We start from the raw sequence: 17,386 nt of genomic DNA on the forward strand, positions 1-17,386 counted from the left end.
CCAACATTTCCATGTCTTCTATCAGTTTTCCACATTGTGGGATTTATACTCCATATCCTAGAACAGTGGTCCTCAGCCTTGACTGACAGTTGGCATCTCGTGGAAAATTTTCAAAAGTTGTCCAGATACCACTCCAGATGCAGTCATTCTGACTCCAAGGGTGGGACCCAGACATTAGTATTTTTAGAAGCTCCCCCGATAATCCTGCTGAGCAGACAAAGCTGAGAGCCACTGACCTAGATGAACCTTCCATTCCTTGAGTTAGAACCCCTGAGCCCCTGAGGGCTTGGAATATAGCTCAGTTGGTAGAGTGCTTACCTTGCATGCACAAGACCCTGGATTCAATCCCCAGAACCACAACAAAACAAAACAAACAAACAAATAAACAAAAAACCTGCCATGTGCCTGTGCCCCACTAAAGAACCCTTTCTTCTCTGGAACAAATTTCCCCATTCTCTAGGATACCCTCTCCTCGTTTTGTGAAGAGATCTTCTGCATCCTGAACTTCAGTCAAAAGATATGCTTTGAGGGCTGGGGATGTGGCTCAAGTGGTAGCGCGCTCGCCTGGCATGCGTGCGGCCCGGGTTCAATCCTCAGCACCACATACAAACAAAGATGTTGTGTCCACCGAAAACTAAAAAATAAACATTAGAAAAAAAATTTTTAAAAAAAGATAAGCTTTGAGGACTGGGTTTGTGGCTCAGTGGTAGAGCACTCACCTAGTATGTGACGAGGATCTGGGTTCGATCCTCAGCAACACATAAAAAAATAAATTAATAAAAAAGGTTAAAGAAAAAAAAGATATGCTTTGTAACCTTGGCAATATCTTTTACTAGTTCTGTATTCTTTTTTTCCCATTTAAAAATAAATTTATTGGACACATAATACTTGTCATATTTATGGGGTAGACTGTGATATTTCAATACATGTATGCAATGTGTAATTATCAGAGTAACTGACATACCCATTACCTCACAAATTTATCATATTTGTGTTGGAAACAATCAAAATCCTCTCCACTAGCTTTTTTTTTTTTTTTTTTTTTTTTTTGGTGCTGAGGATTGAACTCAGGACCTTGTGCATGCAAGGCAAGCACTCTACTGACTGAGCTATATCCCCAGTCCTCTACTAGCTATTTTGAAATATACAATTATTTATTGTCAACCATAGCTACCCTCTGTGTTATATAATGTCCAAATGGACCCTCCCCAATTTTCTTTCCATTCTCTCAGATTGATCCTCCCTTTTCTCAAAGATAGTCACAACTCTTACACCAGAGCCCAGCATCCTTCCTGGGCATGTTCCCTGAACCCACACAAACAAGGATTGATGATAATTGGCTTAAGAGAAGCAAGGCAGAAGAAAATTCTTGTCTTAGCTTAGGGCCATGAGCTAATCTAACAGACTCAGGCTGCTCTGGGCAGGGATTTGTGGGAGAAGCAGTTAGTAAGGAGATTTAAAGGTTTGTGGGTAAAAAGAGGGTGACAAGGTTCTATAGGATCTGGAAAGGACTTCCACTTGGGACTTGTCAACTGGCCCAGCTCTGCTTCCACCACTCCCAAGTTTTTTATCCCTTGCCCCATTGTGAATTTCATTTGTAGACAGATTTTGAAGTATTTGTCAATGGGAAGGCCCTCTACTGGTCATTTTGGGATGTGCAACCCAGGTCTGCAAAGGAGGACTGGATAAAGGAGACTGACAGAGCCCTCTCCTTTTTCAGGCCCATCTTAGGGTAAGGCAGCAAAGTCTACTCTCTCTATTGGTTCCTAGAGGCAGACAGTGAATCGGAGGCTGTGGAGGAGCAACTACTGATTGCCTTTCCTGATCTCTTGGGGACTAGGTGGGCTTTGCTGTTACCTTTTTTCAATCTTTATTAGCTAGGTGTAGTGATATGTACTATAGTCCTAGCTACTTGGAAGGCTGAGACAGGACGACACTTGAGCCCAGGAGTTCAAGGTCATCCTGGGCAACCTAGTGAGATTCCTTCTCAAAACAAACAAACAACAACAAAAAAAACTTAATTGCAGCTGGGCATGGTGACACATGCCTGTAATCCCAGTAACTCCAGGGGCTGAGGCAGAAGGATTTCGAGTTTGAGGCCAGCCTCAGCAACTTAACAAGACCCTGTCTCAAAATAAAAAATAAAAAGGATTAGGGATGTGGTTCAATGGTAAAGTATGCCTGGGTCCAATCCCCAGTACCAAAAAAAAAAAAAAAAAAAAAAATTTAAAACTTAAATAAAAGAACCTGAACTCCCTCCACACTCTTTGGCTTTTTTTTTTTTTTTTTTTTTTTTTTGGTGGAACCAGCCTTATATCAGGTGTTTTCCCACTCAGCTTTGCTCTATGGCCTATTGCCCTTCCCCTAACACAGGGCTGATGAGACAGGGCACTGCTAGTAGGTGTTCAAAATGCCTTATTTCCCTTGGTCTCTTCTACTCTAGTGACCCCTGTCTCACTTAGCAGCTTACCTCCCTGTGGTCATCCTTTGGACCCTAAATAGCTCCATTTTAAAATGTCTGATTTCTGACCATGAACTTTCCTTTCTACCTGCTAAGCTTTAGAAGCCTTTTGAAACCTCCCATGCTTTGGTTCTAACTACTACCTTTCAGTCTCCCAGACACTCCCTGTCCAGTTTGGACTTCATGATCCCTCTCCAGCTACTCTAATTGCCCAGCTCCTTGGCACCATGTAATAATCCATGTCCTGTCCACTGCTATAGATCTACCTTGTAGTGTATCTTCTATTTTGTTTCAAAGATGCTAGTACCTGCTGCCAAGAAGTCATATGGTTGTTTTGAGGTTGCCACTGCCTCATCTTGTTTTTCAGTCTTAGCTGGGTCTTTGGGTGGTTTTACTTCTATATCTTTCTTTCTTTCTTTTTTTTTTTTTTTGGTACTGGGAATTGAACCCCAGGGCTTCATACATGCTAGGCAAGTGCTCTAGTACTGAGCTATCCCCCAAGCCCTTTCAAAATTTTTGAGATATGGTCTTGCTAAGTTGCCCAAGCTTACCTCAAACTTGTGATCCTGCCTCAGCTTCCTGAGTAGCTAGCTGGGATTAGAGGTGTGTGCTACTATGCCCCGCCTACTTCTATACTTTTTTCTTTGGTGCTAGTGAACCTAGGAGCATTCTACCACTGAGGTACAACCCTGGCCCTTTTTCTATTTTATATTTTGAGACAGTCTAAGTTGCCCACGCTGATCTCAATCTTGTGGTCCTGCTGCTCAGCCTCCCAAATTGCTGGTATTACAGGTGTGCGCCACCATATCCAGCACTCATCTTTTAATAGCATTTCTGAAAGTTGACATTTCTTATAATCTTCTTAACCCAACACATTACCCCTTGATAACTTTAATTTATCAAGAAGAGAGAGACCACCAAGCTTGACATTCCACTCATACCTCCTACAAACTAAATCTATGCCCACTTTCATTCTTCCCTTCTTCTTTCTCAAGGGAGAAATCTTCAGTCCTTTCCAAGTATTATCTTTTTTCCTCTCTGTTTCTTTCCCACTCAAAATCTAGCATCTTACTCTATCAAATATTCCTTCTCTTGTATTTTCTAAATCTCGCTGGCTTTTTCTCCTCGACCCTCAAATATACTTCAGTCCCTTCCCCTTGAGAACTTAACCCTAAGCTCCATGGGGACAGATATTCCCATTTCTTTCCAAGTTTTACTTACTTACTTGCCCTCCACATTTCTTTTCTAACCAAGAAATCCAAGCTATTTAGCATAATATGGAGTTTTCACAATCTCCCCTACCTTTCCATCTCAGCCTTAACTCCTTCTGCTACTGTACAGGGAATGGGTATGTTCCTCATTCACTTCCCAATCTTGAGCAAAATTCATTCATCCATTTAACATTCATTGAGTGCCCATTTTCACTGTCATAATCTCACAGTTTGGAATAACTTATTCCTTATTAACTATTCCTCTCTTCTCACCTTGGAGAATCACTTCTCTTTCATATGTACTTAGCACTTCAGTGCCCTTCTCTGATTGTGGACTTGCCCCAAGTAGGATGAAACAGGCACCAGCTTCCAACTCCTAAGCTCCCTGCCTGACACCCTTTAAGAAAGTATAAGACAGGGTATCTACTTAAATCTTCAGATATTATATAATTCATGGCTTAATGTTTTGTTTGAATTATACAGATGAAATGTGGGTCACCACAATCTTTTCAGGACTGTCTTTTAAAGTCTTAATTTGGTCTTGGTCAGGAGGAAGTCTCTTTCTGGGTAAAGCCTTTCCTCTTCCCTAATCTTTTGCCCAGGCAATACCCAGCGCCTCACAAATGCTGGGCAAGTGCTCTACCACTGAGCCACAGCCACAGCCCCCCCAGAAATCTTTTTTGGGCGGCTTACTATTCATCCAAGACCTCTTGAGAGTATTTCCTTGACCTCTCCAGACGGTAGAGACCACAAAAATGGAACAGAGTGCTGAGGAGTGACTGAACATGGATACGAAATCATTATTTTGTAAGGTTTCAACCTCTTCGAGAATCTAATGAAAAACATCTTTTCCCCAGGAAAATGTATCAAGGCACAACTGTCTTTTCTTATTTTAAGGTATTTGGGATTGAACCCAGAGGCACTTAACCATTGAGTCATATCCCCAGCCCTTTTTTTGGGAGGAGGAAAGAGTATGAGGGGTTGAACTCAGGGGCACTCGACCACTGAGCCATATCCCCAGCCCTATTATGTCTCACTGAGTTGCTTAGCACCTTTATTTTGCTGAGGCTGGCTTTGAATTTGTGATTCTCCTGAGCTGCTGGGATTACAGGAATGCTCCACTGAGCCTGGCTTCCAGCCCTTTTAATTTTCTTTTTTTTGAGATGGAGGTCTCACTAAGTTGCTCAGGGCCTTGCTTAGCTGCTGAGGTTAGCCTCAAACTTGTGATCCTCCTGCCTCAGCCTCCGAGTTGCTGGGATTACAGATGTGTACCACCATGCCCAGCCAGATGCACAATTTTCTAATTTGGTTCCTGGACCCCTTGAGTACTTGGCATTCATTCCCTGGGAGGCATCCCAATCCACCCTCTTCCTAGCTTCCTTAGCAGTCCCATAGGTGAAGAACCCTATCCAAGAGGAACAGGGGTTCCAATTAGGACTAAGAGTATAGCCCTGGTCAGTAGCTCTACCTTCCTGGGTGAGCCCCATTCTTATCCATTTGATAGATCTACATTCATGGTCAAGTGTCTGGGGCCTCCATGGAGCTGACAGGTGCTCTAAAAAGAAATGGACAAATTCCACCAAAGGAGAACAACAGATGACTGTTAAACAAACCACGAGTCACTAAAAGGGGAAAAGGCGCAATTACTCAGCTCCTCTTTGGCAGCTTATCTCCTCATTACCTAATGAAGAAGAAATGAGTAACAGCCCAAGTGTTTCTTTTATTATCAAAAGCAAGTGTCACATACTCAGTGCCTCCAATCCTGTCCCTGAGGATAACCATGAATGTCCCTGGGGTGTAGGAGGAACTCTTTTAAGAGGAAAATGGCTGCCTGGATCTCAATGTCTTAGCTGATGGTGAGGAAAGGGTCCGTGCAGGACCACTCACTCACCATCCCTGTGCCTAAGGACTCCTAAATATGGGAATGGATGTGAGCTAAGGATTTTAATCAAGGTCCAGCATGTTGAGGGGCTCATGGTTAAGCCTGATTACAGCTGTTGTAAGAACACACCCGTCCAGGATCCCCTCAAAGAATCCAAACTCCTCAGGATACCCTATAAAATTCAGTGTGGCAAAAAAAATGAAGTCCTTAGTCTGCAAAATGATGTAAGCCTGGGCCAGATGGGACCACACTGCTCTCAGCACCACTCCTAAAGGCATCCACTGGCAAGGGCTGCCCACTAGGGGCATTGCCACCTGTCTGGCTCAAACCCTAAGGCCCAGGGTAGGAATGGGTAGGCTCTGAAGCATTCAGACCATCTGGACCTCCGGTTCCTCAGCTATTCCTTGGAGCTTTTCCATGATGCCCACTGAGGATGGTTCAGGAGTTGGGGGGGGCTCTCCTGGGGCTTCTGACAGCACATAGTAGACAATCTCTCGCTGGCCCTGGGCATTGGTCTGATTCACCACATGGATGACAGGGCTGGGGGTGTCCTGAGAGGCTGAGAGGGCTGTCCCCTCGCTGCCCCCACCCTGGTCTTCCACTTCTTCCTTAAGTCCTGGCTCCCCCAGCACTGTTTCAAGAATGATGCCCTGCAGACTGCTCTCATTCAGTGATGTTCCCAGGCCTGATCCCTCTTGAGGCTGCCTCAGTAGTTGCTGTGTCAGCTCTACACTTTCATAGCGAACCAGCTGCAGCCGCATGTAGCCATCTTCATGTTCCTTGTACCTGATGAAAGAGAAGCAGCAAAGACAGGCAAGATGCAAATGGCCTGGATATTGGCAAGTTAAGAGACAGACACGAGGGATGGAAGTCCTAGGATTCAAAGTGATAGGACAAAAGGTCAAAAATTGGACTATGTAAAAGTAAAAACAAAAGGGAAGAATTGTTACCCCAAATTAAAAATTTTATATAGAAACCGAATTTGAGAGACAGACACCTATGTGAAAGGGCAGGAGCATCAAAGGGTTTATGAGAAGACCATGGAGCTAAGGGTCAAGATCCTTAGGTTCTAACACTAGTTCTGGTCACAGGACTTTATGTACCATTTGCTGGGTTTGGCACTGTGCCTTATATTAAAAAAAAAAAAAATCAGAAAAACAATCTTTGCTCCACCTCTATTCTCAGGATCTAGCCTAACATCTAGTCTAGATGGTACACATCAACAAACCAACAAATTCAAGGTTTTTAACTTGTTGGAAAATGTATGAAGAGCTGGGGATACAGCTCAGTTGGCAGAGTGCTTGCCTTGCATGCACAAGGTCCTGGGTTCAATCCCCAGCACCACCAAAATATAAATAAAATAAAAAAAGAAAATATATGAAAAAAATGTGAATGTGGGGTGGGAGTTAAAAGACATACCGAAAACGGGGGTGTCCTGAGGGCCACTTGAACTGGTGCTTCTTTCGAAGGTGCACGGTGAGGTTGTTGCCACGAGTAAAGCATTTGTCACACACATGACATTTGTACCTTGGCTCTGAGTCTCCCTGACGGGGACGGGAGGGAGAAATGAGGCTAGTTCTTTACCCCAGGTTCCCCCACACTGCTCCTAACCCTTTCCCACCACCAGCCCCACTCACTTCATGCACTTTGCGGTAATGGGACTTGATAGAGCAGAGGGACCGGGCACTGAAGCTGCAGTTCTCAAAATCACACCTGTAGGCTGGCTCCTTGCTGTGGGTGTCCAGGTGCTTTCGCAGGTCAATCAGATTCTTGCAGCTGCCAGGAGAGGTCAGAAGGGGTTGAAGGGCGTGGGAGACCATGGAAAATGAGCTCTTTTTTTCTGGCCCCTAGTTCCTCTTACCTGTAGTCACAACAATCACATTTAAAAGGCCGGTCCTCACTGTGGCGAAAGCGCATGTGATTGCGGAGAGAGGAAGGCAGTGGGCAGGTCATGTCACACAGAGGGCACTTATAGTGATTCACTGAGAGAAACAGAGAGGAGGCTGAGATTTGAGGACTCTAGAAACTTGTAGAGCAGGCAGGGAGATTGGGGTAGCAGGCCACTCACCATGGTTGCGCATGTGGTCCCTCAATAGCCGCTCTGTGGCAAATCTCTTGGAACAGTGAGAACACTGGAAGCGCTGCTCTGGGTGGGGTGAGCAGAAGAGAGGGGGACTATGCAGAGCAGTGGAGAGGCATGGAAAGGTGAGGGGAACCATCCCAGCAGAAAGGAACCACCCAAGGAACAAAAGGGAGCTTAGGGAGCTATGAATGGGACTTGGAGTCGAGAACCTGAGTTGGAAGTCCGGTTTTACCACTTACTAGCTGTGTGATCTCAGGTAACTGATTTAACCTCTCTGAGCCTCAGTTTCCTCATCTGCAAAAAGGGGGATAAGAAGCCTACCTCATGGGGCTGTTGTGAGGACTCCTTAGATAACTGTATAACAATGTCTAATCATAGACTATGGGAAGTACCTGAACCCAAAATAGGGAGGTAGCCAAGGTGCAGATTTCTTCAGTAGCCACCTCCCCTGGGAAAATGCCCTCAACCCCTCTCCAAGCAGAACAGCCTGCAACCACCCTCTTCTCTCTGGCTGCTTACGATCCAATGAGGTCTGGCGACGGATGTGATCTAAGAACTTGGTATTGTTGGCAAACATGCCCCCGCAGGTGGGGCAGGCCACCACCTTCTCCTGGGTGTGGCTACGGAGGTGTTCTCGGAGCTTACAGCGGTCCTTGAAGGTACAGGTACAGCCTAGGAAGGAAGGCCTAGTCAGGCTAGCCACCCCTCCCCTTGAGGCTTGTCTGCAGGACTGGTCCTACCCCTGGCTCCCCTAGCACCTCAGCACCCCCAAGTTTGTGGCAGAGGCCAGAGCAAAGAGGTGGCCCTACCTTTCCAGCCACACAGCACCACGTGGTTGTCCTTGCCGACTGCTTGGTTTTCACAGCACAGGCTGTGTGCTTCCACATGCCGATAGAACCACTCGGGATTGTCGAAGGAGCTCTGTGCCAGGGCAACTTGGGGTGAGGACGGAGGGTGGGTGGAGGGATTCTTACCCCTATGTGTCCAAAGGGGGACTTCTCAGATCTCTCCCAAATTAACTTGGTAGGGATGGGAAACTGAGGAAAGGCACTACAGAGAATTAGAGAAATACTAGCAGAAGTACAAAGCACCCTGGAAAGAGTCAAGGCAAGGTATCTTGAGTTAAGATCCCCAGCTTCCTCTCCCCCCTATTTCTGGTACTGCCAGCTGACCTCACAATGTTCCCATAGACACAGGAAGTGGTCAGGGATGTCAGGAATGACGTTCCGGCTCTGGAAGTCCAGGATGCAGGGGCTGAGGTCAGCCTGGTTTTGCAAGGCCTGCAGCCCCCACTGTTTCAGCTTGGTGTGGTAGCAGTGGAAGTAGACATGGCGGATGAGGTCAGCAGAACTGTCCAGAGAGCAAAAGCCACATTCCTGCCACAGGCAGGAGAATTCTTCCTCTGCAGAAAGGGGTTTAGAAGGAAGAGTCTGATACTTTCCAAGGCTCAGCTTGCCTTCCACCTGAGGCACTTAGTAGTACTCTGATCAAGTTATCATGAGTTCATTCAACAAATACTGGTAATTAATGACCACCAGTTATGTTTCAGGCACTGGGAATATAATGAGTAAAAGAGTGCTAGTCCTGGGCTGGGGATGTGGCTGAAGCAGTAACGCGCTCGCCTGGCATGCGCAGGGTGCTGGGTTCGATTCTCAGCACCACATAAAAATAAAATAAAGATGTTGTATCCACCAAAAACTGAAAAATAAATATTAAAAAATTCTCTTTCTCTTAAAAAGAAAAAAAAAAAAGAGTGCTAGTCCTTGCCCTCTCATAGCTTTCAGTCAGGGAATAAGAACACTGATCAAATAATCACAACTAAATATTAAACTGTGACTAGTGATAAGTGCTACGGGAGGGACAAGGTACTATAAAAGTATTAAACAGGAGTAATTTTATGTGTACAGAGGTGTCTTGGGAATTGTCCCCGTGCTGAGAACTAAAGGACAAATATTTATAAACAGGTGAAGAAAACATGTGATCTAGATAGAGGTAACGGTGTGTGTAAGGCCTATGCCAGAAAATCGGAGACCACAAGTACAGATGGCATGCATGGCATTTGCTCAGTTTCTTCAGTTCCTGAGAAAGATGTGGCCTTTCAACCTTGAAAACCTTCAGTCCTCCTTTCTCTCCTGTTCTGCTGAAGATCTGCCTTGCTTAGGAAGGCCCCATCAACTCTTCCAACCCACTTCCCATCTCTTTTGTATCTCTAAGCACCATTATTTTCAAAGCTTTTTAGGAATTTGCTTGTTTTGGAAAGTAGGTACTTCAGAAAATATAACCATCCCCTAATTTCTCTTTTATATAAATATTATTTGACTTTATTATAGCTCATAGTCTCCTGATGGAGAACAGATTTTGAGGTGGGAAGACAGCATTTTCTGTTTTGGTACTGGGGATTGAACCCCGGGGGACTCAACCCCTGATTCACTTCCCCAGCACTATTTTATATTTTATTAAGAGATAGGGTCTTGGGCTGGGGATGTGGCTCAAGCGGTAGCGCGTTCGCCTGGCATGCGTGCGGCCCGGGTTCGATCCTCAGCACCACATACAAACAAAGATGTTGTGTCCGCCGAGAACTAAAAAATGAATATTGAAAATTCTCTCTCTCTCTCTCTCTCCTCTCTCACTCTCTCTTTTAAAAAAAAAAAAAAAGTCTTCCTTTCTTTAAAAAAAAAAAAGAGATAGGGTCTTGCTAAGTTGCTTAGGTCCTTACTAGGTTGCTGAAGCTGGCTTTGAACTCGCAAGTCTCCTGCCTCAGTCTCTCAAGCCACTGGGATTACAGGCTTACAGGGCACTGAGAGACTACGCCCAGGTGTTTCCACATTTCTGTAGGAAAGTCTTTCAAACTGTGCTGTGACCCATTAGGGGGTGAAGTCAATAACATGGACTGCAGACCACATTTTTTTTTAAATAAAAGAGAAACATTTCAGAGATCATTTAATAAGTATTTTGTATCAAGAATTTCAAAATTTTTGTGTACAAGGTTGCCAAATAAAATATATACCTAACTGATGGTTGTAGTTTTCAAAAAGTGTATATGTATTGCAAGGAGACTCTGCCACAGACTGCACAATGCAATCTTTTTAAAAAATATAAAAGCAGCCAGGTGCAGTGGCACACAACTATAACCCCAGTGACTCTAGAGGCTGAGGTAGGAAGATTGCAAGTTCAAGCCCAGCCTGAGCAACTTAATGAGACCCTGTCTCAAAAGAAAAAATAAAAAAGGCTGGGGATATAGCCCAGTGGTAGAGAACCTATGGGTTCAATCCCTAGTACTACACAATCAATATATAAAAGTGCATTTATCTGTATTTAATATACATATACACAGAGGGAGGTCAAAAAAGAATGCTCAATAGAAATACTGTCAGTAACTAACTGCCTCTTGGGGCTGAGATTGTGGCTCAGTGGTAGAATATTTGCCTAGCATGCACGATACCCTGGGTTCAATACCAGCAGAAACATGCACACATAAAAAACGGTAATTTTCCCGTGATGGCAGGATGACAAGAGTTATTCCCTATATTTTCATTGACTGTATTTTTTTTTTAAAATAAATGAATTTACAATGCTTTTATAAACAAAAAAGTACAATTAGGGAAATAAACCAGCATTTTCCCAGGCTGCCTCTCCCTCTAGGAAAAGCAAAGTCAGATTTTCCACCTGTCCTTAAGCTCCTTCCCCTTTATGTTCCTTACCAAGGGGGTCATCCTCTTCCTCCTCTCCCTCCTCCTCTCCAGGGCCATGCAGATGCTGCTGCAGGTGCTGGGTGACGTGCTCACAGAACTCCTCCATGGCTGAGCACACAAAGGAGCAGGACCCCCACTCACACTGGAGCCCCAGGTTTTCTTTCCGGGGAACTTTCCCAGGAGGCGACATGACCTTCACCCTAGAGAACAGGAAGAAATCCATAGTTGCAAAGATTCCACCCAACAGGCTGCTGGGGACACACATCTGGGCAGGCAGCCTGCTGAGAATCAATGAGGGTTTTTGCCAGTGACCTGTAGAAAACTGTGCTTTTTTCAATAAGGATGGAGTAGCAGTTTCTCCAACCCCAGGAAGTTGCCTGGTGTTCATGGAAGGGAGAAAAAAAACTAACACTGTTGAGCATGTGCCAGGTACTGAGCTAAACACTCTAGCAGACATTTTCTCATAAAGCTTCAGAGCAACCAGCCAAGAAACAATTATTCCAATGGGTAGAAGAACAATGCTTAGGTTCAAAAAGGTGACTTTGGAGAAGCACCGGAGTTCAAATCCAGACCCCACTGTATACTAACTACTAGCTATGTGACTTTGGCCAGAATGGGGATGACAGATCTTTTTGTTCTGAATTTCTTACTTACTACATATCAGGTACCATGTTAAACATTTTGTTTGCACTATGACATTTAATTGGCAACAGTACCCTGTGAGGTAAGCACTGTTTTTAACCTTATTTGTAGATAAGGACCTGAGAGCAGGAGAGGTTAACTGATTTGCCCAAGGCCACATAATACTAGTGTGTTAGGGTCAGGTCAGGGTGACTCCAAAGTTCATATTTTTTCTATTTAATATAGCCTTCAGATGAACCCAGAAGTACCCTATTTCTTATTGGATCATATTATAAGTCCCCCAACCAGTCTTTTAAAGTGTCATATAATCTGTCTTTGCCTAACGCAATGGTCGACTCCACCACTCTCTTAACACCCGCCATTTATACTACATCCTTAGTGTCCAGTCCCCAGAGGACTGGAGGTGTGGCTTATTGATAGAGTGATTGCCTAGCATGTGTGAGGCCCTGGGATTGACTGGGTTTGATTCCAAGTACCAGGGGGAAAAAAGAAAGAAAAAAAAAAAAAGGAAACCAAAAATACAGTGCTGGGTGTGCTTAGACATAATAAATATGTGTATCAGAAAAATAAAAACAAAGTTGGTGCATGCCTATGATCCTAGCTACAAGGGAAGGCAGGAGGATCAAGTTCAAGGCCAGCCTGGGCAATTTAGTGAGACTCTGTCTCAAAATGAAAATAAAAAGATGGGCACAATCAGACTCAGTGGCGCATGCCACTGGTAAGCCAGTTTTCCCAGTGGCTCAGGAGGCTGAGGCAGGAGGATCATAAGTTCAAAGCCAGCCTTGGCAAAATTCAGTGACATCCTAAGCAACTTAGCAAGACCCCTTTTCAAAATAAAAAATAAAAACAGCGGGGATCTGATTCAGTAGTTAAGGAGTCCTGGGTTCAATCCCTGGTACCAAAAATAATAATAATAAAAATAAATAAATAAAAATAAAAAGGTCTGGGGCTGTAGTTCAGTGGTAGAGAGGATGCTAAAATGCCTTGATCTTGTAGCCTGAAGGTCACCTTCTTGTTGGAAACTTCTGATTTTTTTAAACACTTTTTTTTTAGTTGTAGATGGGCACAATATCTTTATTTTATTTATTTATTTTTATGTGGTGCTACAAATCAAAGTGCCTTATACCTGCTGGGCAAGTGCTCTAACACTGACCCACAACCCCAGCCCTCTCACTGATTCTTGTTGCTCTCAAGGATAGACCTGGAAGAGACTAGGACATTGCTCCCCATGGCCTGTCTGAGACAGATGGAAACTCTGGACATACTTAGTCTTTTTTCGTCCTCAGAGAAGAATCTGGTCACCCTTGACACGAGTGAACACAGCATTGTTGGGTTGCTCAGAGACTAACAATGAAGCCCTATTAGGAGGAAATGTTGACTACTTTTATAATGTTGGGGTAAGAAAAGTAGGGAAAGCTTTCTGAAACCAGAAAATAAAATCCCTAACTTTCCAACTCTCCTACCACTCTACCCACACTGGCCTAACTACCTCAACAGCCCAGGAAAGGAACACATATTGAGGGCCTATGGCGTGTGAGCTCTGTGAACTCTCTCCACACTTCACTTCATTTGATGTAGAAAAGCTTCAATTCCAATCCAAAGATCATGCTCTTTCCCATATACCAATACTGCTTCTCTGGCTTCCTCACCCATCCATTCCTCCTCTCTTCCTCTCTGATTCAATCGTCCCTGAATTTACTACACTCTCCTAAAACTCTCTGCCTAAGCAACTTTTATTCAACCTTCAGAACCAAATGTCCCTTCCTTGGTGACCTCTTTCCCATTCCATCCATGTATATGCAAAACATTCCATTTCTTCTGCCCACAGTACTCTGTACACACTCTCATTGCAGCACTTGTTTCAAAGCAATGGAACATCTACCTCCACTACAGTTAACAGTTGTTCAGAAAAGGGACTATCATTTATTCCCAGATAGGCACAGAGCTTTGCACACCCTAGATGCTCAATAAATACTGGGCTATGATCACATTTCAGGAAGCCTTCCTAAATGACCTCATCCTTCAGCAATTATTATTACCTCTTTGTTCTATGGCTGGAAGGGTTAACACCATGAAACTTCAACCCTATTTTTAGGCTGCGCATGGTCACTCATGGTCCTTTTAAGTATTCTATTTCTGCTTACCAAACTGGGCAATAAGCTGCTTCCAAGCAGCCTATATATGTACACTATGCTAAGCATAGTTCTGAGCACAAATATTCTAAACACCTACCTGGTTTACACTGGTGAAAAAGACCTAGGAGGCAGGCTAACTAGAGATCTAGAACAATCTGAAACTTAAGCAAAGCTCCTCAATTCCTTTCACTGTCCCCCTGCCTCTAATTTTTCTGTGTTTCTATTTCTACCCTAGGGAAATGTAGGACAGAATCTGCAGGCAAGGAATTCAAATGAAACAACTAGTATACAAGCATAAAAACTCATTAAGCTGAGAGTGGTACATATCAGTAATCCCAGATACTAGAGAGACTGAGGCAGGAGGATCTTATGTTTGCCAGTCTAGACAACTTAGCAAGCCCTATCTTAAAGTAAAAAGGACTGAGAATGTAGGTCAGGCCCTGGGTTCACTCTCTAGTACTACAAAAACAATGACAAACCCTCATTAATACAATCTTATTGAAGTAGGTACTATTATTACTGCACTATTTGCACTATTTTTTTTTTGTTATTGTCTTTTTTTTTTTTTCTTTTGGTACTATGGATTGAAACCAGGGGCACTTAATCACTGAGCCACATCTCTAGCCCTTTTCTATTTTGGGATAGGGTCTCCCTAAGTTGCTTAGGCTGGCTTTGAACTTGCAATTCTCTTGCCTGAGTCCCCCAAGTGGCTGGGATTACAAGTGTACACCACCACACCGGACCTATTACCCTATTTTATTTTACTACATTGGGGATCAAACCAAGGTCTCGCACATGGTAAGCAAATGTTCTACCACTGAGACACATGTCCAGCTTCTTTTTTTTTTTTTTTTTTTTTTTTGAGAGAGAGAGAGAGAGAGAGAGAATTTTTTAATATTTATTTTTTAGGTTTTTTTCGGCAGACACAACATCTTTGTATGTGGTGCTGAGGATAGAACCCGGGCCTCACGCATGCCAGGCTAACGCGCTACGGTTTGAGCCACATCCCCAGCCCCCATGTCCAGCTTCTTATTACCCCATTTTAAAGATAAGGAAATAGGCTCAGAAAGACTAAGTAATTACCCCAAGGTCACAAAACTAGGGCATGATGGTACAACTTAAAGCTAAGGGTTTGACTCCATGTTCCTCCTACATCTGCCTGTTTTAACCCTCCTATCCTATTCCCTCTCCACACAAACATACTTATATACCCGATACCCAAAATATATTTAATTAAGTAGTTATTTTGTCAGTTTTCTCCAGTTAAGCTTAGGCTCCTAGAAAGCCAAGCCTGTGCCCTATTCAGTTCTACCCTTAGGGCATGCACATACCTACTAAAAGCTCTTGATATGTTTTGCAGAACTGGGAACCAAACTCGTCCTTAAGCATGCTAGGCAACCACTTTACTACATCCCAAACTCTTCTGCCATGTTTAAGGAAGCTTATAAATTACTATTTTATTTTGAACAAATCACTTAGCTTTTCTGAACCTATTTCCTTAAATGTAAAACAGGATACTAATATTACAGCCATGGGTTTTGGATTCAACAGATCTGGTTATAAAGCTCATTTACTAACTACATGATCTTAGGCAAGTTACTTTAGCCTCAGTTTTCTGTACAGCACGGGGCTAGTTATACGCATCTCACTGAATTCCAAAACTAGACTATGGATCTTAAAACGTTTAGCCTAACACACCGCGATAACTTAATATGTGTTAGCTATTAGTATGTTCGTTTCTGAACGTGAGACGTTCTAAGCACAAATTATGGTAAAAGGCCAATAAAGGCAATCCAAAGGATTCCTAACACTTCAGCAAATCTTTGAAGAGGACATATGTTGTATACCAAGACACTGAATGAGTGATATCAAGAAAAAGAGGGGCCCCGGTCCTAAACTCCTAAAGGTTCACAATTTGGCTGAAGAGATCGAAGACAGCGACCAAAACAAAGCACCCGAGGCGGGTGATCAAGACAGAAATCCCCGTAAGCAGACAAAACAGGAAAGGCTCGCCTAAGCGGTGAGGCCCGGGCCAAGCCTTGAGGGACGGGCAGAATTCGAAGAGATCTTTCCGGAGGGCAAAACATATCACCCGCGGCCCTACGGGCTTCCGGGAATCCTTCCCCCTAAACGGTGGCGGTGACCGAGTCTTGGCGGCAGCAAAGACCCCAGACTAGAAAGCAGGGAGGTTCGAGTGAGGGTGAGGGGTCCAGGTCAGAGCAGAACAGCATGGCCAAGATGCAAGAGGAAGCCTCAGCTAGGAGGCTCAGGAAGAGCCTAGCCTTAAATTGCCCCAGTAGAGCGCACCGAGCCACCAACCCCGCGGAACACCTAGCCAAAACTTACCCAGCGTCGGCTCCCGAGCTCTCCAGTTCTCCACCTCACACCATCTACCGGGAGGGCTTTGAGCGACGGCCAGCGACAGCCAATCACCGATCTCGGACAGACTGGCAACCAATGGTCGCTGCCTCTGACGGAACCCGTGCTCACCAAAACACGGAAGGGGCGGAAACGGTGGGTGGTGCTCGCCGTCGCGGCGGGAGTGAGGAGCAACCGGATGCGGGTAAGAATAGCATGGGTCAGAGCCCGGGCTCCAGGCGGTGAGCAAGCGGGGAGTCTAGGGGCCTGAATTTCCCCTATTGCGCATACTCGGCGCGCGGCACCAATGGGCATGCGCAGTGTCGAGCTTGGTGTCCTGCGGGGTCTGGTTGCTCTTTGACTCCTTGCTTTAGTTAGCTGGCTGTGTGGGCAACTTCCAGGAGGTGTGGTAGGCTAGCTGCCCAGCGCTGCCACCCGCTCGGCGCAAACTCATGGCCCTGTTTCCATCCTTAGCTGTCTTAAATATTGTTATTTTTGTGCCCGTTTCTCTTACCCCCAAATCTCTGCTTCGCTTGTTTGCAGGTTCAGTGAACGACCATACCATCCATCCACTCTTTCAGGTCAGAAACCTTGCAGTCATCCGCATTTCCCCCTTACTTTTCACACCCAGTCTATTGCCGAGTTCTGCGGATTTTATCTTTTTAAACAAGGATCTCTTAAATACACCACCATTTATCTTTGCAGCCTCCGTCCTAAATCCATAAACGACGTCCAGCCCAGATTTCTACGTCAATCTAGCTGGTCCCAACTGCACGCACTCTTGCTTCGCTACACAGCCGTCCTCCACGGAGCACAAACTATGATCTTAAAAACAAAAACAACAAAGTCGCCACGCTGCTTTAAATAACTCAAAGGCTTTCTATTACCTGTAGGGCAAAGCCCCCAAACCAAACCAAGCCTT

General features: G+C 44.6%; 1 protein-coding gene across 3 annotated transcripts; it reads right to left on the reverse strand.

Moving 5' to 3' along the window:
* Positions 1 to 5,378: 5,378 nt before the first annotated feature.
* Positions 5,379 to 16,573, reverse strand: HINFP (histone H4 transcription factor). Of its 3 annotated transcripts, XM_081279104.1 has the most exons (10): positions 16,453 to 16,573; positions 11,339 to 11,529; positions 8,810 to 9,039; positions 8,447 to 8,558; positions 8,157 to 8,309; positions 7,623 to 7,700; positions 7,416 to 7,536; positions 7,192 to 7,330; positions 6,974 to 7,098; positions 5,379 to 6,340 (listed from the first exon to the last, which is right to left on the reverse strand). In XM_081279104.1, exons 2-10 carry the CDS (start codon positions 11,517 to 11,519, stop codon positions 5,923 to 5,925), a joined length of 1,557 nt encoding a protein of 518 aa, XP_081135230.1. In that variant the 5' UTR covers positions 11,520 to 11,529; positions 16,453 to 16,573; the 3' UTR covers positions 5,379 to 5,922. The 3 variants fall into 3 exon arrangements, with proteins under 3 accessions (XP_081135230.1, XP_081135231.1, XP_081135232.1); XM_081279105.1 differs by lacking the exons at positions 8,447 to 8,558; positions 8,810 to 9,039; positions 11,339 to 11,529; positions 16,453 to 16,573 and adding an exon at positions 7,877 to 7,931 and having other exon boundaries at positions 8,157 to 8,239; XM_081279106.1 differs by lacking the exons at positions 8,157 to 8,309; positions 8,447 to 8,558; positions 8,810 to 9,039; positions 11,339 to 11,529; positions 16,453 to 16,573 and adding exons at positions 7,877 to 7,931; positions 8,030 to 8,112.
* Positions 16,574 to 17,386: the final 813 nt, after the last annotated feature.

This window comes from Spermophilus citellus, assembly GCF_964194105.1.
Source record: "Spermophilus citellus genome assembly, chromosome: 2".
Taxonomy (NCBI): Eukaryota; Metazoa; Chordata; class Mammalia; order Rodentia; family Sciuridae; genus Spermophilus; species Spermophilus citellus.

Coding starts and splice junctions, on each gene's coding strand:
- HINFP (XM_081279104.1), bottom strand. CDS start 11,519: ATGTCGCCTCCTGGGAAAGTTCCCCGGAAAGAAAACCTGGGGCTCCAG. Junction 7,537..7,622: donor GGACCACATGCGCAACCATG/GTGAGTGGCCTG, acceptor TGTTTCTCTCAG/TGAATCACTATAAGTGCCCT. Junction 7,331..7,415: donor TGTGATTGTTGTGACTACAG/GTAAGAGGAACT, acceptor CTCTCCTGGCAG/CTGCAAGAATCTGATTGACC.